The sequence below is a fragment of the Sorex araneus genome, chromosome 2, assembly GCF_027595985.1.
Source record: "Sorex araneus isolate mSorAra2 chromosome 2, mSorAra2.pri, whole genome shotgun sequence".
Lineage (NCBI taxonomy): Eukaryota > Metazoa > Chordata > Mammalia > Eulipotyphla > Soricidae > Sorex > Sorex araneus.
This window is the reverse complement of record NC_073303.1, coordinates 244207015-244230325: the sequence shown is the minus strand read 5'-3', so window position 1 is coordinate 244230325 and position 23311 is coordinate 244207015. Positions and strand designations below refer to the sequence as shown.

Below are 23311 nucleotides of genomic sequence, written 5' to 3'. Positions count from 1 at the left end.
CTTGCACACTGCTGACCCGGGTTCGATTCCCAGCATCCCATAGGATCCCCCTGAGCACTGCCAGGAGTAATTCCTGAGTGCAGAGCCAGGAGTAACCCCTGTGCATCGCCGGTGGGTGTGACCCAAAAAGCAATAATAATAATAATAATAGTAGTAGTAGTAGTAATAAGTAGTAATAATAATAATAGGGACTGGGGCTTCTGGACAAGGTAAATTTCAGTCCCAACCCTGTGGGTCACGTGTCCCGGCTCCAGTGGCAGCATCGGCCAGTCCGGATCTTCAGTCCAGCCGGCTGCTGAGGTGGGGAAACAGGAGCCCTGAGGAGGGTCCCCCATTCTGGGGCCAAAGGCTGTGGCGGTGAACCCGCCTGCTGGGAACAGACTCCTGGGGAGGGGGGGCTAAGGGCTGCAGCCCGCCTCCTGCCCACCTCCTGGAGAGGCTGTGGCCTTCCCCAGCACCTGAACTCCAAGTTCAGGGTCACTGTCTCCTGTCACCCCAGTTCCACATTCTCCCCTGCAAGGCAATAGGGCTTCGGGGCAGTGTTGCCAACCTGGATTTGATCCCTGGCAGCCCTTATGGTCCCCTGAGCCCACCAGGGGTGACCCCTGGGTGCCCAGGAGTAAGCCCTGAGCACTGCTGGGTGTGGGCACACACCCCAAAAAAAATAAAACACCAGAGGACTCTAGCGATAGTACAGCGGGGAGTGCGTTTGCCTTGCACACTTGGGACCGGGGTTAGATCCCCGGCATCCCATAGGGTCCCCTGAGCACTGCCAGGAGCAATTCCTGAGTGCAGAGCCAGGAGGAACCTCAGCATCACAGGATGTGACCCATAAAGTAAAAAAAATTAAAAAATAAAACCCCAAGTTTCCTTCCTGCAAGGACATGCCTTACACTTGGGTGGGTTTAGGGAGACCCCCCCTCCCTCAGGGAGCTGTTGTCTTGCACATAAGAATTATTGCCCCCCACCTTCATATGCACACATTCACACCTTTTTATTTTTGGCTTTTTGGGTCACACCTGCCAATGCTCAAGGATTACTCTGGGCTCTGCCCTCAGGAATTACTCCTGGTGATGCTTGGTGACCCTATGTGATGCTGGGGATCAAACCCAGGTGGGCTGCGTGCCAAGTAAACGCCTTGCCCACTATCACTCTGGCCCCTGTTTTGATTTTTTTTTGCGGGGGGTCACACCCGGGGCAATGTTTAGGAGCTGCTCCTGGCTCGTGCACTCGGGAATTACTCCTGGCAGTGCTGGGACCATATGGGTCGGCCGCGTGCAAGGCAAATGCCCTCCCCGCTGTGCTGTCGCTCTAGCTCCCCCGTTTTGATTTGTTTGGGGCCCATATCCTGTTGTGCTCAGGGCTTCACTCCTGGCTCTGCACTCAGGGATCCCTCTTGGCACGACTTCTGGGGACCTCCACGGGGAGCCGGAGATCAAATCTAACTGGGTGACGTGCAGGTCACGCCCTCTGAGATGTACAGTCTCTCCAGCCAGCACGGCCTGGCCTGGAATGGGACATGGGACTCTCACTGCGCAGGTAGTGCCTTCCCATGGAACTTTCTTGACTGATTGTATGCATATAGTCCATCCGCTCTGTTCAGTCAGATGTGGTTAAAGTAAATGAAGAAGGTGTGATTATTTTGATTTTTCGTGGGGGGGGGGTTCACACCCATGGGTGCTCAGGACTTACTCCTGATTTGGTGCTCAGGGATCATTGGCTCCTAGTGGGGTTCTGGGGATCATAAGCAATAGATAGAGCAGGTAGGGCATTGGCTTTGCGGCTGACCTGGGTTTGGTGCCCAGCATCCCCATGGACCCTGAGCATGACCAGGAACGATACCTGAGTGCAGAGCTAGGAGTAATCCCTGAGCATCGCTGGGTGTGACCCGAAATGGGGGTGGTGGGGGAAAGAAGCAGTGCCCAGATTCAAACCTTGGTCTGTTTTGTGCAGGGGTCACTCCTGGCTCTTCACTCAGGAATTACCCCTGGCGGTGCTCAGGGGACCATATGGGATGCTGGGATTAGAACCCCGGTCGGCCGCATGCAAGGCAAACGCCCTACCCGCTGTGCTATCACTCCAGCCCGGGGGACTTTAAAAAAATTTTTTAATTTGTGTTTCTGGGCAGTGCTCAGGGCTAACTCCTCCCGGGCTCTGGGATTTGGGATGCCGGGGACTCAAGGTGCATGCAGAGCACCACAGGACTCTCTGCAACTCCCCTCACCAACCCCCCACCACCAAGGCAGACTCTTAAATAATTTATTTCAGGGGAGGGGTCTGCGGCCAACTAATCCTGACTCATTATTGGGAGGTTCAAACCTGGACCTCATATGTGACCTGAGCTCTAGCCCAAATTTGGGCCATTACTTATTTTTTACTTTTTTTTTTCTTTTTTTTGGTCACACCCGGCAATGCACAGGAATTACTCCTGGCTCTGCACTCAGGAATTACTCCTGGCAGTGCTCTGGGGACCATATGGGATGCTGGGAATCAAACCCGGGTCAGCCGGGTGCAAGGCAAACGCCCTCCCCGCTGTGCTATTGCTCCAGCCCCCTCATTACTTATTTTTCTTGGCTTTGGGGCCACACCCAGCAGTGCTCAGGACTGACTCCTGGCTCTGTACTCAGGCATCACTCCTGGTGGGCTCTGGGGATCGAATCCGGATCATCTATGTGCAGGGCATGTGTCCTACCTGCTGTACTATTGCTCCAGTCCCTCGTCCCCAAATCTAGATCATTCTTAAGCCAAGCTGATTTGTGTGGGGGCTGGTCTAGCAGAATCTTTTGTAGACAACCTCCCTCCCCAAACACACACACCTTCTTGCTAAATTCTTTATGTTTTGTCTTCAGTGTCGGGCAACTTGCCTGCAAAGACGACAATATCCTGGTGACAAGAGTGAGTGTCAGGGCCCCACTCAGGGAAACCAACCCGGTGACTTTTCTAGAAAATGGAGTGCCAAGTGCAGGAACGTGCCTGGGATTGGCCAGTCCCACAGCGCCCTCTACAGGCCACCACCAGGATGAGCTGGGGTTAGGGACACCGGCCGTCCCTTAAGTGATGGGCAGGAGCAGGCACTGGAATTAAGGCTTTCCCCACCCCACGCCACCCAGCGCCTTGCATGTAGCCGACCCTGATCCCCAGCACCGCCAGCCAGGTCTGACCCCCTCAGCACCGCCCAATGTGGTCCACAAGCCCCCAGATAAAGAAAGACATGCAGGATGGGGGCTGGGGCAATAGCACAGCTGGTAGGGCATTTGCCTTGCATGCAGCTGACCCGGGTTCAATCCCCCCATCCCATAGGGTCCCCTGAGCACCGCCAGGAGTAATTCCTGAGTGCATGAGCCAGGAGTAACCCCTGTGCATCGCTGGATGTGACCCAAAAAGAAAATAAAAAAGACATTCAGGGGCCAGAGCCATAGGAGAGCAAGCGGGGAGGCACTTGCCTTTGTATGTAGCCAACCCAGGTTCATTCGCTGGCATCATCGAGGGTCCCCTGAGCTCCACCAGGAGTCAAAGCGTAGAGCCAGGAGTAAGCCATGAGCATCACTGGGTATGATAGCAAACAAAGACGAGAACACACAGCTACACACAGCCTGAGTTTGAGCCCCGGCACAAGTGAACCCAGAGTACCCCAATGTTTGAGCTGCATCCTCCATGGTGGGGCGATGGGGATTGAGTTGAAAGTATGGGTGCATCGGGGGCTGGAGAAATAGTACAGCGGGAAGGGCGTTTGCCTTGCACACGGCCAACTCGGGTTTGATCCCTGACATCCCATACGGTCCCCAAGCACTGCCAGGAGTGATTCCTGAGTGCAGAGCCAGGAGTCACCCCTGAGCATCACCGGGTGTGACCCAAAAAGCAATAAAAAATAAAAAAAAAATTAAAATAGAGCACTTAGGGTTAATATCCAACAGTGGAACTCACAAATAATCAAGTATTGGGGGGCGGAATCCCAAAGGTTCCTGAAGAAGCCAGATCATGAAGGACAGGAGCCAGCTCTGAGAGAGCCAGGATTCGGGGTGTCACGGTCAGGCGGACCTCACGGACTGCCACCACAGACCCAGCACACAGGCTTTTGTGTGCTTCAAATCAGGGATGCCCGTGGGCTGTGGTCTGGGCTTTGTCGCTGCCGGGGTGAGGGCTGAGGACCAGGAGAGTCTCTGAGGGTGGAACACAAGCTCTGCAAGCAGGAGCACCGCACTGGGTCCCCAGCACTGCCACATGATCCTCCAGCCACACCAGGCCTGGCCCCAGAACCGAATCGGGAAAATGTAGATAGCCACGGGACGAGGACACAAGAAGACCCTGCAGTTCCCTGGTCCAAAGAACCACTGGCAATGCTCCCCCACCTCAAAAAAAAAATAAGTAAAGGTCAGAGATACAGTCCAGGGGGGAGGATACTTGCCTTGCATGCAGCCAAGTGGGTTCAACCCCCAGCACCGCTTTTTTTTATCTTTTTGAGTCACACCTGGCGATGCACAAGGTTAATCCTGGCTTTGCACTCAGTTATTACCCCTGGCGGTGCTCAGGGGACCCTATGGGATGCTGGGAATCGAACCTGGGTTGGCCACATGCAAGGCAAATGCCCTCCCCGCTGTGCTATTGCTCCAGCTCCCCACCCACCCCCAGCACCTCATGTGATCCCCTGAACCCACCTGGAGTGATCCCTGAGCACAGAGTCAGGAGTAAGACCTGAGCACTGCTGGATGTGGCCCCTGAAATAAAAATGAGAAAGAAGAAAAAGAGAAAAAATGGTCAAATTATATTCTGGGTCCCAGGCTGGAATTTTGTGAAGGTTTTTTTTTTTTAATTTTATTTGGGGGGTGGCACATCTGGCAATGCTCAGGAGTCACGCCTGACTCTGAGCTCAGAAATTACTCTTGTTGGTGTTCAGGGGACTCTATGGGTTGCCGGGAATCAAACCACGTGCAAGGCAAGCACCCTGCCCGCTCTATGATCACTTCAACCCCTTGCTTGATTTTGGGGGGCTGTGCTCAGGGCTCTCCCCTGGTGATGGGCAGGGATTGAAAGGATTCTGGCTGTGTGCAAGACAAGAGTTTTAACCCCTGTCAATTTTTGTTTGTTTTTGGTTTGCATCTGGCAATACTTAGGGGTTACTCTTCTGTCTGCACTCAGGAATCACACCTGGTGGGGCCTAGGGCCCCATATGGGATGCTGGGGATAGAACCCGGGTTGGCTGTGTGCAAGGACAAGCACCCTCCCCACTTACCGTTGCTGGAGCCCCTTAACCCGTCCTCCAGATTGTAATCTCTACCCATTCACTGTTGCTCCGTCCAGGCTCTTGATTTCATTCAGGTAAACTGTCTTTTCAGCACCTACACATAAAGATGCTTCTCTCCCCTTGCCAAATGCTATATATTGTATCCATGTGTATGGCCCTCCGTGTGCAGAGATCCCAATCTTCATAAGAAACACAGGAGGGAGCTGAGTGCATGCTTTGCACGTGGGATGCACCTAGTCAGCACCCCCCAGCACAGCATATTCCCAAAAACACTGGAAGGGGAAATCCTTGAGCAATGTGGGTGTGACTGCGCCTCCCCCAACCAAAAAAAAAAAAAAAAAACTGCACACAGAGGAAACAGAAAAACCAATAAAGAAAAGCATTGGATTCTAAACCAAGTTACATGTGGATGCCAAGCCCACAGATGAGAGAGGGCCATTTGCTTCTCTCCGGCAGTGTCAAGCTTTCAGAGGATCTCAGGACCTAAGGCAAACAGGTGGCAGAATCTCAGGAGTCCACAGGCTGGTTAGACTGGCCTGGGGTGGGGGGCGTTAGGACCCCGAGGTGGCAGAGCTGGTATGTCTGGGGGACATCAGGTTAATGAAGAGGGAGGGTGGTGCCCTGGGCATTGGAGAGAGCTGGTGAGGGTAGGATCTGGGCTCCAGAGAGAGGATCTAGTATCAGGGGTCCCAGGTCTGAAGTTCAGCCCGGCGCCGCGTCTTGTTCCTTGTCCCGCTTCCTCCTCTTCCTCCTCTCTCTTACCTCATTTCCTTCTCTCTTTCCTTCCTTTCTTCCATCTTCTATAGCACCCCCTTACTTTTCCAGGACCCGCCCCGCCTTCCGACACGCCCCTGACCACGCCCCTCCAGACGCCTCCTTTACGCCCCTTTGGCCCCGCAGGCCACGCCCACAGATTCTGCAGCTACAGTCCTTCGCCCCTTCAGGGCCCGCCCCCGGCCTCTGCAGGCCCCGCCCGTGGCCCCTGAAAACCCCGCCCCCATCCCCTTTAGGCCCCGCCCGCAGCTCGGTCTCCTCCTATCCCCGGACTATCCCCGGAAACCCCGGCCCCTACAAACCCCACCTTATGCCCCGCCCCCACTTCCTCTGGGCACGCCCTCGAGGAGGAAGCCCCGCCCCAAGCCCTCCTGGCTCCACCCTCCGGCCCTCAGGCTTCCGCTTCAGTCGGCCCTCGGGCCCAGCCCGGTCTTCAGGTTTCGTTCCCGCCTTCAGTCCCCGCCCTTTAACCCAGACCCTGCCTGGAACCCACTCCGGCCTCTTCCAGTGCCTCTCCAGGCCCCGCCCCCCGCCAGAGACCCCCGCCCTCCGCCCACGGCCCGACTTTCCGCCCCGGAGGCCCCGCCCCGCCCCCGCGTAGGCCCCGCCCCCGCGCAGCCCGACAAGATGGCGGCGGGTGGGAGCGGCGGCCGCGCGTCGTGTCCGCCGGGGGTCGGCGCGGGCGCGGGGAGCCCGGGTCCCAGCGCCAACGCCGCCCCGGCCCTCGGCAACGCGGCCGCCGCCGCCGCCGCCGCCGCCCCGGGCCCCGCCGCCGCCGCCCCGGGCCCCCCGGCGGGCGCGGGTTCGGGCCCCGGGGCCGGGCCGGGCGCGCAGGCCGCGGCGGGCGGGGAGCGCGCGGACGAGCCGGGGCCCGGGGCGCTGCTGCGGGAGCCCGTGTACAACTGGCAGGCCACCAAGCCCACGGTGCAGGAGCGCTTCGCCTTCCTCTTCAACAACGAGGTGCTGTGCGACGTGCACTTCCTGGTGGGCAAGGGGCTCAGCTCGCAGCGCATCCCCGCGCACAGGTGGGCCACGGTCCCCGCCCCCACCCCCGGGCCCGCCGCGGGCCCCGCCGCCTCCTCCCCCCCGCGCCCCCACGACTCTCACTTCCAGAGCCGCGGGACGCCCCATCCTCAAACCGGGGGTCTGCAGGACCCCCCCCCCCACCCTCCCGAGGGTCCCTCCATCCCCTCCACTGGGAACTCCTGGGAGCCTGTCATCCTTCCAGTGTCAGCGATCCGGGAGACCACCCCCTCCGGACAGGCCGCCCCACGTCCCCAGGTCTTTGCCTGGACGACCCCTCTCCATCCAGCACTTAGCATGGTCTCGGGGGGCCCTGGAACCCCGAGGCTGCAGGTCAGGGAGGCGGGGCCCTTGGATTTGGCTCATCTGTTCCCCCTGTGACTCTGAGACCCCCCATCCCCGCTCCTGCCACCTCAGCGCCCCTCCCCCAGACCCACCGGCTTCAGGGTCTGTGTCAGCCCCTCCCCCATGTCTATCACCCATGCCCAGTCACGGCCCCCTACTCCACCCCGGATGGGACGGGGGGGGGTTCTGTCCCCCCAGGTTTCCTGCCCCTTCCTTCCCTTCTGTTCCCCCCTGAGCATGAGCCTGCAGCAGCTGGAGCCCCCCCAACCCCCCAACTCCTGGGTGGGTCCCTCCGTCCCAGCTCCTACCCCAGCCAGGCCCCCCTGTGCGCGCTGGGGGGTCAGATGGGGGCGCAGTGGGGTTGTGCAGGTGCTGTCATTGGGCAGGGACCTGGGGTAGGGTCTTGGGGGGGCTTTCACCCCTGCGGGCGTCCATCTCTGATGAGGGTCTGAGAGGCAGTCCTCTAGAAGATTCCTCCTGGCTTTCTCTTGGCATGCGGGTTCTTCCTGGTTTTCTCTTGGCACGCCCGTCCCCAGGCTGCGGCCTGAGGTTGGTCTGTCCCTGTCTGTGTTTTAGCCACCCCCCTCTCTTGTCCACTTGGGCCCCCAAGTTTAGGTGGGCGGGGCCCTTTGGCTGTTGGTGACTCCTGGCTTGCCTGGTCCTGGGGTGGGGGGGTGCTTGCCAGACCCCTAGCCCTTTAGGGGTGTGGCTAGACACCCCATCCTGTCAGGGTACCACTGGCCAGGCTCCTGGGGGGGATACTGGAGGAGTGCAAGGGGCTGACAGGGGGTCCCCCATATGGTGGCCACTTTGGGGCACGGAGCCTCTTGACCTTGTGGTTTTTACAGGCATGAGGCCCCCAAGGGGGCTGGGTGGGGGAACCCAGCCTGCCAGGCCCTGGAGGGTTCCTAAGGCAGGGTGAGGTTTCAGGGGGTCTCAGCTGCACCCGGGATATGCTGGTGTCAGGAGGGGGTGGGTGGGCAGTCAGGCAAGGGACAGCTAAGTGGGGAGCAGAGCCCCCCCCCACTCCCGCATTGTCCAGAGTATATTGGGAAGAGCCCAGTGGTGCTTCGGTGCTGGCCAGTGGCTGGTTCCCACCAGCCTCGGGGGCTGGAGGGGGGGTAAGGGTGAGGGTGGGAGAGGGGTCCTCAGGTCCTCAGGGAAATCCTGAGAGACTCCCTGTAGGCGGTGACTGGGGTCGACATCAGGGTACTAGGATGCCCCCAGTGAGGCCACCGGAAGGCCCCGCTCTCTGCTTCCCCTGGAAAATGAAAAATGTGCCGCCCCCTCCCCCGTGGGTGTCTGCATGTGGCCCCTGGAACTGGGTTTGGAGAGGGGAGGGTGCGGGGAAGCAGCCTGGATCTTGGGGTGTGGCCCTTGGTCTGGCCCCTCCAGGGGCGACCCCTCAGAGGAGCGGCAGTGGAGACGGGGGCCTCGGGCTGGCCGATGAGTCGCTGCCTCAGGGACCCCGCTTGGCGCTGGGGTGCCGGTACCCACCCCTGTCCGACCGCAGGGTCCCCCCAGACTGGCTCCAGTGGAGGGGGGCGGACCTCCGGTGCACCCCGGGTGTGAGTACCAGTGGGGAGAAGCCCCTGCGGGCATGGCTCGGTGTGGGGGGGGGGGCTCAAATTTGTTGCCAGGCTGGAGGGCCGTGAGCTCTGGGTGCTGGGGGACGGGGGTGTGAGGGGCAGGAGGCCCTTGACCTGAGACCCCTCCCCCCACAGCTGCAAAGGGGCTGCCCCCATGTCTCCAGTCGGCAGCATCCTGGGGAGCTTTGCAGAGTGTCCCTTGCCGTCCTGTGCTGCCGGGCTGAGCCCCTGCCTGCCTCACTCTGCCTCCCGCTGCCCCTCGGGCAGCCCCGGTCAGCAGTCTGCATGCACATGGACACCCCCAAGTCTGAATGCCCCCTGCTTGGGGGCGCACTCAGGACCGCACCCCCGTGGCCGCACAAATCAATAAGGACCGTGACCCCCCCTCCCCCGGGGAGCGAAGGCCGCATGGAACATTCTAGAAGGTGTCGCTGGCTCTTGCTGGGTGGGGCTGTGGCTGCAGGAGGGAGTTGGGTGCTGCCTTGACCTCTGGCGGCCCAACAATCATCCGCTGCCACTGGGCCAGGACCACCCATTCTTGGTCTGTAGTCTGGTGGGTCTCAGAGGGCTGACAGCTGTTCTGGAAATTCTTAGACCAGCTGCACCCTCGGAGGGTCCTGGCAGGGTCGCCCCCAGCTCCCGGAGGGGCCCCTTTCTAGGGACAGTCGGTTTGACTTAGGTATTTTGTTTTGTTTTAGGGTCCCTCACACTTGGCGGTGCTCAGGGCTCCACTCCTGGCCCTGCACTCAGGATTCACTACTGGCTCGGGGTGCAGGGGGGACTTTATGGGGTGCCGGCAATGGAACCCGGGTGGGCCGCGTGCCGGGCCGCGCCCTCTTGCTGTCCTACCGCTCGGGCCCTGTTTTCTGCATTTGCTCTGTGTTCAGGGCCTCATCCAGCCCTGTGTGGTCGCTCTCCGCAATATCCAGGGGCCCAGGTGCTCTTGGGGACCCCCTGCAAGGTCTGCACTCTGCCCCGGAGCCGCTCTCCCAGCCCTGAGGGAGAGTTCAACTCCCGGGTTCTTTTTATTATTAAAAGTGCATTTTGGGCTGGAGCGATAGCACAGCGGGTAGGGAGTTTGCCTTGCACGTGGCCGACCCGGGTTCTAATTCCAGCATCCCATATGGTCCCCTGAGCACCGCCAGGAGTAAGTCCTGAGTGAAGAGCCAGGAGAAACCCCTGTGCATTGCCAGGTGTGACCCAAAAAACCAAAAAAAAAAAAGTGCATTTCTTCTTAGGGGGGGTTCTTCCCTGCAGTGCTCGTGCTCGGGGCACATGGAGGTGCTCAGGGGCCCACGAGCCCTGCGGGAGATGAAATTGGGTGGGCTGCAGGCGAGGCAGATGCCCGGGCTCTCCCCCCTCCTCCCCTCCCCTCCTCTCTCTCCTACTCCCCTCTTCTCCTCCTCTCTCTCCCCTCCTGCCCTCTCCTCCTCCTCCTCTCTCTCTCTCTCTCTTTCTTTCTCTTTCTCTCTCTCTCTCTCTCTTTTTCTCTCTCTCTCTCTCTCTTGTTTTGGGCCACACCCGGTGATGCTCAGTGCTTATTCCTTGCTCTGGACTCAGAAATTACTCCTGGCAGTGCTCAAGAGATCATATGCAATACTGGGAACAGACCCGGGTTGGCCGTGTGCAGGGCCAAGCGCCCCCATGCTATGCTGTTGCTCCGGCCCCTGTCATTCATGATTTAAGAACTTTTTATTTATTTATTTATTTTTTGCTTTTTGCGTCACACCTAGTGATGCACAGGGGTTACTCCTGGCTCATGCACTCAGGAATTATTCCTGGCAGAGCTCAGGGAAGCTGGGAACCTCCCCGCTGTGCTATCGCTCCAGCCCCAAGCACTTTGTTTTTTTTTGTTTGTTTGTTTCTGTTTTGGGGGCCTCGCTCGGCGGTGCTCAGGGCTGACTCTTGGCTCTGTACTCAGAGATCGCGCCCGGCAGGGCTCAAGGGACCCTGTGGCACACCAGAGATTGAACCCAGGTTGGACACATGCAAGGCAGGTGCCCTGCTGTGTTATCTCTTAGCCACCCCCCTCCCCGACTTAAAAAACTTTTTGGGGAGGGGAGGTCTCAACCTGGCAGGAGTCAGGGCCTACTCCCAGCTTAGTGCTCAGGGTGATCCTTGACCTCCCATAAGCAGCTCGTGGCACTTTTTCTCCACCTCAACTTTCTTTGCATTTTATTTTGCATGTGTGTGCAGGAGGCCCACACCTGGTGATGCCCAGGAAATAATCCTGGTGGGATCCCGGGGACCCTACGGGATGCCGGGGAGCGAGTGCCCTCCCCGCTGCACCGTCGCTCCTTTCTCCCTGGTGTCCTCCTGCTCTTCCCAGTCGTGGGCTGGTGGGGACCTGGCGGTGGCAGGGGTCGGACCCCGGTCTCCCGCAGGTGGGGCATTGCCGACTCCCCCAAACTCGGAGCCTTTTCTCATGCCCTATTTGCCTTTTTCAGTTTTTAAATGGGGAATTTATTTTTAGGGGCTAGGGAGCCGACTCAGAGCACCGGAGCTTTGGGTTTGGAGCTTTGGGTTTGATCGCCGCCACTGCCTGTCCCTTCCCTGCCGAAAAATCATTTTTTATTTATTTTGAGGCGTTCCCTGGGCTAAGCGGGGGGTCGGCCCGCGGGAGGCTGGGTTTGATCCTCAGCACCGCCTGGGCCCCTGAGCACTGGCGAGGGTGACCCAGAAGCCCCCAAAAAAAATTGGAAAAAAATTTTCTTCAAGCTCTGAGCATTTAAAGGACTGTTTTACAGGGCCAGAGCTGTGACATAGTGGAGAGGGCGCTTGCTTTGCCCCCAGCTGATCTGGTTCTGCCCCAGCATCCCATAGGGCCTCCTAAGCCCCGCCAGGAGTCATCCCTGAGCACTGCCGGGGGGAGTCCAAACACCCCCCATGAAAAGAAAGTTTGTTTTACAGGGGCCAGTCCTGGTGGTGTGGGGGGGGACCAGGAGGGTGACCCAGCCTTGCTCGGGGGCCACATGGCACGGGGGCCAGGTCTCAGAACCCTGCATGGAGCCCTGCCACATAAGCACCGTTGGGGTGTATTTCGGTATTCTTTAAAATAGATTTTCAAAAATGCTCACACATTTGTGTAAATTATTTATTTTTTTTAAGAAAGTATGTTGTGGGGCTGGAGTAATAGCACAGCGGGTATGGCATTTGCCTTGCATGCGGCCAACTCGGGTTCGATTCCCAGCATCCCATATGGTCCTCTGAGCACCAACGAGGGGTGATTCCTGAGTGCAGAGCCAGGAGTAACCCCTGTGCATCGCCGAGTGTGACCCAAAAAGCAAAAAAAAAAAAGGAAGTATGTTGTGGTTTTGTTGGCACACCCCTGGCAGTGCTCAGGGCTGACCCCTGGCTCTGTGCTCAGGGATCACTCCTGGCGGGGCTCCGGGGAGCTTATGGGGTCCTGGGGATCAGACCTGCTTTGGACCCAGGTCCCCCACATGGCAAGGGAAGTGCCCCACCCCCCACTGTACTGTCACTTTGCTCACCCCGCCTTTACGCAGTAGTCATAATGGTGCCCGTGCCCTGCCTGCGCCCGTGTGCTGCCCGGGCCCATGTGCTGCTGGTGCTCGTGTGATGCCTGAGCCCATGTATTGTTGCTGAGCTCATGTGGTGCCCGAGCACAGGGTTGCCGCATCTCCCCTTTGAAGCGTGGACTTGCATATCTAATGCTGGGATGGGTACCGGGGCTTTCTCTCCACTCTGGAGAAGCCTGTGTGCTCTCTTGAGCCCGATCTGTTTTCTCTCTCTCTCTCTTTTTCTCTCCTTCCTGAAAACTTATTTTTTTTTCCCTGTCACACCCGGTGATGCTCAGGGATTGCTCCTGGCTCTGCACTGAGGAGTAACTCTTGGCGGTGCTTGGGGGAGCCATATGGGATGCCAGGGATCGAACTCCAGTTGGCCACGTGCAAGGCGAATAGCCTCCCCGCTGTACCATCACTCCAGCCCGTTCTTCAAAACTTTCAAATAAAACCTGTTTGCATCAAGAAAAAAAGAAAGAAGGCCATTCCCAGCTGGGGGTGTCGTGCTCCGCCCCAGGTCCCTTCCCAGGCCCCACTAGAATCTTTATTTTTTATTACTTATTTATTTATTTTGGCATTTTGGGGTCACACCGGCGATGCGCAGGTGTGATCCCAAGCTCTGCACTCAGGAATTACTCCTGGCGGTGCTTGGGGACCATATGGGAGGAACCCTATAGGATGCTAGGGATTGAACCCGGGTCAGCTACATGCAAGGCAAAAGCCCTACCTGCTGTACTATCACTCCAGCCCCTAGAATATTATTTTTTTTTATTTATTTGCTCTTTGGGTCACACCTGGCTTGCACTCAGGAATTACTCCTGGCGGTACTCGGGGGACCCTATGGAATGCTGGAAATCGAACCCGAGTCTGCAGCATGCAAGGCAAAGGCCCTACCCGCTGTGCTATCACTCCAGCCCTAAGAATCTTTATTTTTTATTATTATCCTTTCACAAGTGTACATTTCCCCATTTCCCACCACCGGTGTCCCCAGATTCCCTCCTGCCATCCCGCCCTTGCAGCCGGGCTTTGCAGTGTTCCAGTGTAGATAAGCCAGTTTCTTTTCTTTCTTTCTTTTTTTTTTTTTTTTGTTTTTTGGGTCACACCCGGCGATGCTCAAGGGTTACTCCTGGCTCATGCGCTCAGGGATTACCCCTGGCGGTGCTCAGGGGACCACATGGGATGCTGGGAATCAAACCAGAGTCGGCCGTGTGCAAGGCAAATGCCCTACCCGCTGTGCTATCACTCCAGCCCCATAAGCCAGTTTCTTAACCAGCTCCTCTGTTCTTGGGTGCTGGGCCCAGGAGGGTCTTGCCTGCCTTCCCTGCATGTCCTCTCTGTCTGCCATCAAAGAGATGTGCATGCTTTTGTCCCCAAGTAGGTGGTTGGCAGTCGGACTGGCCTGAGCTGCTCCCCGTGACAGATGGGGGGGGTTCTGTTCGTCTGTTCCAGCCCGGGAGGTGGACAGTGGGGGCAGATGGGGCCTCTGGTCACTTCTGTGCTGATTTTTGCTCGACTTTTTTTTTTTGAAGGGGACATGCAGGGCAGGGGATGGAGACCTGGGCTCTTTTACCTACAGAAGAGGTCGCTGCCCTCAGTCCTGGCTGTGCCTCCGGGGGTCTGCAGGACTGGGCACACTGGAGTCTGGGAGCTCAGGAAGCCCCTCCCTCACCCCACCCCCCGTTTTCTGCCCTTGGACTCCTCCCCATCACCCCCTTCCTTGTCTGGTTTCTGCAGTGATGGTGGGGGGGCACGTTGTAGACCTGGTTGGGGTCCTCGCATGAGCTCTTGTAACCTGGTGCATCCTTGGCCTGGGGCGGTGTTGGGCTTGAGCCACTGAGCATGCGCTCGGGGGGTCACTCCCCATGGACTCAGGGGGACCACGTGATTGCTGGGAGTGACTCCGCTTGGCCGCGTGCAGGTGCCGGCCCCTCGTTCTGCATCCTCCCCTGCCCCCACCCACGTTCTGTCTCTGGAGAGGGCTCCTCTAGGGACTGCCTGGGAGGGTCCCCAGCTGGTGGCCTGAGGGCCCTGCCGTGTAGCCAGTCGAGTGAGGGATGTACCGATGTGGCGTGACTCTGTGGTCGGTCAGGACACTGGGCTCCGCCCTCTTTCTGGGAACCTACTCCAGGCGCACCTGTGCTCTTTATTCCCCCAGGGCGTCCCCCTGGGAGTGAAACTGCGGGGACCATTGGGAGCCCCGGGTGCTGCCCTGAGTGCCCCCCCAGCTGTGCCCAGGGTTCTGGGCCTCTCGTTGGGAGGGGAAGGGCCACGTAGGGACTCCTGTCTGCGCATGCTTTGTCCTGACCTTCCTGGGGTGCCAGCCGGTGGGTCCCGAGGGGCCAGTGGGCCTGGCATTGCGGGTGCAGCCCCTCCTGGCTGCACGGTGGGAAGGTTTCCCCGTGCGCGAGAGGTTGGAAGAGGCGGACGGGAGACGCGTTATTTCTGGAGCGTGTGGGAGGGAGCGAGGGGCCCCAGACGCCCCGGGTTTCTGAGGACGCGCTGCTGCTGTGGGCGCCAGCGCTGCCAGGCAGGGCGCCTGGGGCTGGCCAGAGCGCCCCCTCCCGACCCTGCAGGGGGTGCTGGGGCTGGCCAGAGCGCCCCCTCCCGACCCCACGGGGCGTCCTGGGGCTGGACAGAGCGCCCCCTCCTGGCCCCGCGGGGCGTCCTGGGACTGGACAGAGCGCCACCTCCTGACCCCGCGGGGCGTCCTGGGACTGGACAGAGCGCCCCCTCCCGACTCCTGAGGCTGGACAGAGCGCCCCCTCCCGGCTCCTGGGGCTGGACAAAGCGCCACCTCCCGACTCTGCCGGGCGTCCTGGGGCTGGACAGAGCGCCCCCTCCCGACTCCTGGGGGCGTCCTGGGGCTGGACAGAGCGCCACCTCCCGACTCCGCGGGGCATCCTGGGGCTGGCCAGAGCGCCACCTCCCCACTCCGCGGGGCAGCAGCGGCTGGACAGAGCGCCCCCTCCCGACTCCGCGGGGCAGCTGGGGCTGGCCAGAGCGCCCCCTCCTGATTCCTGGGGGCTTCCTGGGGCTGGACAGAGCACCCCTTCCCAACCCTGCAGGGGGTGCTGGGGCTGGACAGAGCGCCCTCTCCCTGCAGGATGCCCTGGGCCCCCAGAGCACCTCCACCTGGCAGCCCAGCTCTAGGTTAGGAGGAAGGGTCTCCTCTGCTTCCTCTAGTTCCTGGGGCTCCATGTCACCCCCAGTCTCTGTTCCATTCCTTCCATTCTGAGACCACAGTCCCGGACACTCCACGCCCCCACCCCCAACCCGCCACCTTCTTCACTCCTTACCCCTGCAAAGACCCGTCTTCTGAATGAGGCCGCCTGTTGGGTTCCATGTAAATAGGACTTTCGGGGTCACTGGCTTGCACAGTGGGTCGGACTGGCTGCAGAGGGGCCCCCACAAGCCCAAACCAGGAGTCACGTGGTCCTCAGGGGAGCAGGTGGAAGGAAGGCATAGTAGGCAGGTGGGGGCCCCCCCGCGGAGTGCTGTGGGTGGGGCCAGTGGGCGGGGTCACCAAGAGCTGTGGGCGGGGCCTGCTGGGCGTGTGGGCGGGGCCAGGAGCCAGGGCTTGGGCCTCTGCCTGCGGGCCTGGTGGCTTCTGAGAGCCTTCTAGTGACCAAGGGGCTGGGGGTGGGGAAGCCTTGGCCTTTCCTCACCACTTGAGACTGCTGGTGCGGGGCCTGGCAGAGGGGGGTCACAGCTCAGGGTCCCCTCACGGGGCTGCATCCCGCCCGCCCCTTCCCCAGGCCCGGTGGCCCCGCGTGTCTTTTGGAGGTGGGGGCGGGGGACAGCTGGCAGGGCCTCCACTGCGGGCCCATCACAGTCCCCTCATCGCTCCCAGGCCTCCCGCGGCGAGGGGCACATGCCTGCGTAGACCCCCACCAGGGGTGCGGCGGCTCTGTGCCGACTGACCGGAACCCCTGTCCGCAGGTTCGTGCTGGCCGTGGGCAGCGCCGTCTTCGACGCCATGTTCAACGGGGGCATGGCCACCACGTCCACAGAGATTGAGCTGCCCGACGTGGAGCCCGCCGCCTTCCTGGCGCTGCTCAAGTAAGCGGGGGGCTGGGGCGGGGGAGCGCTGCCCCCTGGGGCTTTCCCTGACACCCCCCCAGGGTGGCCGGGTGGGGCGCCCCGCCTCTCGGGAACAGTCGCAGCACCTTGGCTGTGCCCGGAGTCACGCTGGTGCCGCCGCATCCTCTGTGCTTCTAGAACATCCCCCTCCCCCTACCTTTTTGCTGTCTGCGAAGGGGCCTGTTCTGCGCGGTCCCTGCGGGGGCCTTGGAGGCGCGAGGTTTACCTTCACCCTTTGTGGGTGAGGCCCCGGGGGACCTGCCCCAGCTCAGGCTTGAACTCTGGCAGCTATCCTGTGCTTCCTTTTTGAGTTTCAGAATCGTCTTGTCAGGGGCCAGAGCAATATGACAGCAGGGAGGGCATTTACCTCCCCCCAAAAAGATCACAATAAACCAAAGAGACAAAAAGAATCGCCCTATCATTGACTGTTTTCTTTTTTCTTTTTTCTTTTTTTGCCACACCAGGGCTGGAGCACAGCGGGTAGGACGTTTGCCTTGCACGCGGCCAACCCAAGTTCGAATCCCAGCATCCCATATGGTCCCCCGAGCACCGCCAGGGGTAATTCCTGAGAGTAGAGCCAGGAGTAACCCCTGTGCATCCCCGGGTGTGACCCAAAATGCAAAAAAAAATTAAATTAATTTTGGGCCACATTGGTGGTACTCAGGGGTTGCTCCTGGCTCTGCCTTCCGGAACCACTCCGGGCGGTGCTCTGGGGTAGGGCCTGAGTCAGCCGCGTGCAAGGCAGGCGCCCTCCCTGCTTTGCATCACTCCAGCCCCCCTTCTTTGGCGGGGGCCGGGGTTCTAGCCATGCTGGGGTCTCTGCTGGGGTGGATCTGCCCAGCCCTTGAGTGTCTCCGGACCCCGCCGACCAAGGCTTATTTTGTTTTCTGGTCTTGGGTTCACCCCCCGGCAGTGCTCAAAGGCTGACTCCTGGCTCTGTGCTCAGGGGATCACTCCTGGTGGGCTCCAGGGACCTTATGGCATGTGGGGGCTCGAACCTGGGTCTCTCCTGCCCGGTCACTCTGGCACCGTGACAGAAATCGTGCCTCTTCTTCCCTCCAGACTCGGCTCTGGCCCACCTGGGACGTCCTGGTGGAAGGAGGTCATTTGGCAGCATTATTATTTTTGGTTTTTGGGCCTCACCCAGCGGTGCTCAGGGCTTGCTCAGGGAACACATGGGGTGCCAGGGATGGGACAGGGGTCACCTGTTATACTCTGCCACCACCAAAGGATTCCTTTTTTTTTTTTTTTTAGCTTTTTGGGTCACACTGGCAATCACAGGGATTATTCCTGACTCTGCACTCCTGGCGGTGCTCAGGGGACCATATGGGATGCTGGGAATCGAACCCGGGTCGGCCACGTGCAAGGCAAACGCCCCACTGCCTACCCTCCAGCCCTACCAAAGGATTCTTACTGTTTTGCTATTGCTGGTTTTGGGCCACACCTGACGGTGCTCAGGACTTACTCCTGACTCTGTGCTCAGAGGTCATTCCCAGAGAGCCCTGGGAGACCCTCCAGGCTGCTGGGGACCGAATCGGAATCCGTCGCATGCAGGGCCAGCGTCCTACCTACTGCCCTATGGCTTGGGCCCCTCACCCTGCTTACAGGGTTTGTGCTATGGGATGGGGCATCCTTTAGGGGCGCTCTAGAGTGAACCCACCCGCCCCACCCGTCCAGGTTCCAGGCAGCAATTTAGCCAGGTTAAGGGGCCAGGGCTGGGTGTGGCCGGAGCCCTGACAGCCGGCCAGGGGCAGTGGGCAGATCTCCATGGCCACTTCTGGGGCATGCACCAAGCTCCCCGGAAACTGGATTGTGTGTGTGTGTGTGTGTGTGTGTGTGTGTGTGTGTTGGGGGGCTCTGGCCCCTCGCATCCTTTCCCGATTGGTCACAGCTTATGTCAGGCCGGTAAAAGGGGACATTCCTTGGGGCGAGGGGTACCGTGGAGTGGGGACAGGGTAGGGGGCTAATTCTGGCCCTCATGCCTCCGCGCTGCCCGGCAGGTTCCTCTACTCCGATGAGGTCCAGATCGGGCCCGAGACGGTCATGACCACGCTGTACACGGCCAAGAAGTACGCGGTGCCGGCGCTGGAGGCGCACTGCGTGGAGTTCCTCAAGAAGAACCTGCGCGCGGACAACGCCTTCATGCTGCTCACGCAGGTGCGCCGCCAGGGGGCGCGCTGGCGGCCTGTGCGAGGGCGGGGCCTGCCGTGGGCGTGGCTACTGTTTGGCGACTTCAGGATTTGGGGAGCCAGAATCCAGAGCCCGGAGTAATTCCTGAGCAACCTCTGGGTGTGACTTTCCCCTAAGACCCCCCAAAACTTGGGGATTTCAAGTCTGGGGGCCCAGGACTTGGGTACTTTTTTGGTTTCATTTTATCTTTTTTTTTTTTTTTGCCTTTTGGGTCACACCTGGTGATGCACAGGGGTCACTCCTGGCTCATGCACTCAGGAATTACTCCTGGTGGTGCTCAGGGGATCATATGGGATGCTGGGGATCGAACCCGGGTTGGCCGTGTACAAAGCAAACAAACGCCCTACGCGCGCTGTGCTATCGTTCCAGCCCCTCATTTTGTTTTTGTGTGTGTGTGTGTGCCACACTCTGCGATCCTCAGGCTTACTCTGGGATCTACATTCAGGAATCCCTCCTGGTGGAGTTTGTGACACCCTGTGTGGTGCCGGGGGATCAAACCTGGATCGGCCACATGCAAGGGAAGCTCCTGTTCCAGACCTGAGTACATTTGTTCCCTCAAAGCCTGTGGGCTGTGGGGCCAACAGCGATAGTACCGCGGGGAGGGCATTTGCCTTGCATGCGACCCACCCAAGCTTGATATCCCGGCATCCCATACGGTCCCCTGAGCACCGCCCAGAGTAACTCCTGAGTGCAGAGCCAGGAGTAACCCCCGAGTATCACCAGGTGTGGCCCAAAATGCAAAAAAGAAAAAAAACTGTGGGCACTGTGGCCTGAGTGGGGCCTAGGGGGTCTGGGTGCTGCCAGGTGACCAGTTCAAGGCTGTAGGGGAGACAGGCCAAGTGTCCCGACCCGTCCAAACAGGAGCTTCTGGGGACTAGAACCTGAGGGTCCGCCCACACAGGACCCGCGGGGCGGCTGGGGGTGGGGTTCTGCCCAGAAGCTGGTTCAGAGCTCGGACTCGGATGGCCTGACTTGGGCCCGTGGGCACCGGTTCCTGGCAAGGGGCACAGCGGGGCCTGGTGCTGACAAGCCCCCTCCCCCTGCTCCCGGCTCCCCAGGCGCGCCTCTTTGACGAGCCCCAGCTGGCCAGCCTGTGTCTGGAAAACATCGACAAGAACACGGCCGACGCCATCACCGCCGAGGGCTTCACCGACATTGACCTGGGTGAGGCTTGGGGATTCTACTGTGTCCCCGCCCCTCCCGCCCCCCTCCCCACAGGCCAGACGGCACCCCAGGGAGCCGCACCCGCTGAGGTCCTCCGCCCCCCCCTGCCCCGCAGACACGCTCGTGGCCGTCCTGGAGCGGGACACGCTGGGCATCCGGGAGGTTCGGCTCTTCAATGCCGTGGTCCGCTGGGCCGAGGCGGAGTGTCAGCGGCAGCAGCTGCAGGTCACGCCCGAGCACAAGCGGAAGGTGCTGGGCAAGGCGCTGGCGCTGATCCGCTTCCCGCTGATGACCATCGAGGAGTTTGCCGCCGGTGAGCGGGAGGGGGGGCGCCCCGAGATGGGGGTCAAGCAAAACAAAGAGAATCCACCCGGGACCACCCTACTCCCCCTGTGTCAGGAGGGTCCTCATAGGGGGTCAGTGTACCCCCCACTGTCCCCTCTCCCGGCCCTCCCAGCCGGCACTTCTAGTCGCAGCAGAACCATTGTGGGAGAAGTGTCACGCCCACTTCAACCTGTTGGTCCTGGGAACTGATGTTCCACTGCCTGACTGGGTGGGGAGAGGCCGGGAGCAGCCTCGTTTCGTGGGGGTCCCTGCTCACCCAGTACCAGGTCCTGCAGACCGTGGCTGTGGACACTGGCCAGGTGGGGCTCAGAGGGTGTCCTGGGGTATGAGTCGCCTCTTTGGTCCACGCACGCAGTGCCAGGTGCACCCCAGTGTGACCATTCGATGGGCCGGGTGTTGTTTTGTGCCCCCGTGGGGGTGGGGTGGCCCTCGGTTAATTCTCTGAGTTTGCTTGATCCCCAGAAGTCCCCCTTTCACCCCAACACTGCTCACCCACTGCCCTCCAGCCTGGCTGGCTGCCCCACTAGCCAGTGTCTTAGGCCCCCTGAGTGTCCACCTGGCCTGCATTGACACCCAGCTCTGGTTTGAGCATTTGATGACTGCGGCACCTCTGAAGGCGGGTCTGCAGTCATGGGAGTTGGGGTTCAGGCAGCTGATCTCGAGGCAGTGGGTGTGCAGGGGTGGCAGACCTCCCCTGACTGCTCTGAGATGCACCTTCCCGCCCAGCCAGGCCTAGAGGCCCGGGGGTGTGGGGGCCGGGTGGGGATTCTGCCCTGTGAGGGAACCCCCCGTCCCCCGCCCCTCATTGGTTGATGATTCGGGGTGGTGGGGGGAAGGTGCAGGTTTTGAAGGTTTCCCTGTTCCTGCAGGCCCCGCGCAGTCAGGCATCCTTGTGGACCGGGAGGTGGTCAGCCTCTTCCTGCACTTCACTGTCAACCCCAAGCCGCGCGTGGACTTCATCGACCGGCCACGCTGCTGTCTTCGCGGGAAGGAATGCTGCATCAACCGCTTCCAGCAGGTGGAGAGCCGCTGGGGCTACAGCGGGACGAGCGACCGCATCAGGTGGGCGGGGCTATGGCTGCACGGGGCGGTGCCTGGGACCGGGGCGGGGCTAAAGCCAAGGGCGGGGCTATAGCTGCACCGGGGCGGAGCCGAGCCAAAGGGGAGGGACTGCCACGGGGGGCGGGGCCGTAGCAGTCCTGGAGGGGCGGGACTTCCACCGGATGAAAGATTCTATTGGGTAAGCCGCCGGTGGATGGGCCAATGGCAGTGGGCAGGCGGGTGCCAGCCCCTGCTTCCTTGATGGTGGAGTGGGTAAATCTGCACTGAGCCCGGCCTCTCATCGACAGATTCTCGGTCAACAAGCGCATCTTCGTAGTGGGCTTCGGGCTCTACGGCTCCATCCACGGCCCCACGGATTACCAGGTGAACATCCAGGTACGGCCGCCCACTGCCTGCCGCGGGCCCCGCCCTCAGTGGGACCCCGGCCAGGGCTTCCCCGTCCTCGGGAGCTGCTCACAGCTCTCAGGCAGGAGCCGAGGCCGCGGGGTGAGCAGCCTTCGTCCCCCCAGATCATCCACACCGACAGCAACACGGTGCTGGGCCAAAACGACACGGGCTTCAGCTGCGACGGCTCCGCCAGCACCTTCCGGGTCATGTTCAAGGAGCCGGTGGAAGTACTGCCCAATGTCAACTACACAGCCTGCGCCACACTCAAGGTGCCTGCCCCGCGCCTCCAGTACCCCATTTTTTTTTTTTTGCTTTTTGGGTCACACCTGGCGATGCTCAAGGGTTACTCCTGGCTCTGCACTCAGGAATCACTCCTGGGGGTGCTCGGGGGACCATATGGGATGCTGGGAATCGAACCCGGGTCGGCCGCGTGCAAGGCAAACGCCCTACCCATTGTGCTATCACTCCAGCCCCACCAGTACCCCATTCTGATGGGCCCTCCTGTCCTGCTAATACCCCCCGCCGCCCCCGGCCAGGCAGTTTGGGGCTTGTGCCTACCCAGGACCCCTAAATCCCAACTAGCCTAGGGGTTGCCTGTAGTTCGTGGGTCTGACTCTGATGTTCATTCAGGACCTCTGTTCCCGACCCTGCCCTACCTGGGACACCAACTCTGATCCCTGCCCAGGACCCTGATCCTGACCTCTAGCAAGGCTTCCCTGCCACCACCCTACCCTTGAAGCCCAAATACCCCGCCTTGGGCGGTTCGTCCTGCGGTGCTCACGCGCGCCCCCTGCAGGGTCCGGACTCGCACTACGGCACCAAAGGTCTGCGCAAGGTGACCCACGAGTCGCCCACGACCGGCGCCAAGACGTGCTTCACCTTCTGCTACGCGGCGGGGAACAACAACGGCACGTCGGTGGAGGACGGTCAGGTTCCCGAGGTCATCTTCTACACCTAGGCCGCCCTGCAGGACCGCGACAGGGCGGGCCCGACCCAAAGGCTGCCCGGCAGCCGCTATGCCCCAGCTGTGCCTGGCAGCGCGCCCTTCCCATCTCCCAAGACGGCGACCCTGCCTGGCTGTCACGGATAAGCTGAGGCCCAGTTCCCGGGGCACACACTGGGATCCCCGTGGCCAGGGAAGGCCCTGGCTGCCCAGCGCCCCCGGGTCGGGCCGCTGGGGTGAGGGTCGGCCTCTGACGGTCTGGCATGCTGCAGGCTGCCCCCTGTACATAGGTGTCCCCTGCCCTGGGAGCTCCCCAAGAGGTGCTCCTGACCACACCCCGGCCCCATCCTGGAACCAGAGCCCCCCAGCCATGGAAGGCGAGCCCCCCTACACCTACCCCACAGGATTTTTTTTTAAAATAAAGGCAAGAAACTTACTGTTGCTCTGAAAGAGCTTTGGCTTGGGGGCCTCAGTGCGGCCACAGGGTGTGTGTGTGTCCCTGCGACCTAGCCACTGTAAGGGGCTGGGCACCTGCGCTAGGGCTGCCCAGGGGCAGCAGCACCCACGGCTTAGGGGAAAAGGGCTGAAAGCTAGGAAGGGATGGCAGAACCACCAGGGGTCCAGGACACAGGTGAGCCAGGGA

At 60.6% G+C, this 23311-nt stretch overlaps 1 protein-coding gene across 1 annotated transcript; it reads left to right on the top strand.

Moving 5' to 3' along the window:
• The first annotated feature begins 6628 nt into the window (after positions 1-6628).
• On the top strand, positions 6629-23104 carry BTBD2 (BTB domain containing 2). The gene is made up of 9 exons (XM_004614947.2): positions 6629-7041; positions 16437-16556; positions 18578-18734; positions 19826-19931; positions 20047-20244; positions 21146-21338; positions 21626-21713; positions 21848-21994; positions 22522-23104. Exons 1-9 carry the CDS (start codon positions 6644-6646, stop codon positions 22681-22683), a joined length of 1569 nt encoding a protein of 522 aa, XP_004615004.2. The 5' UTR covers positions 6629-6643; the 3' UTR covers positions 22684-23104.
• Positions 23105-23311: the final 207 nt, after the last annotated feature.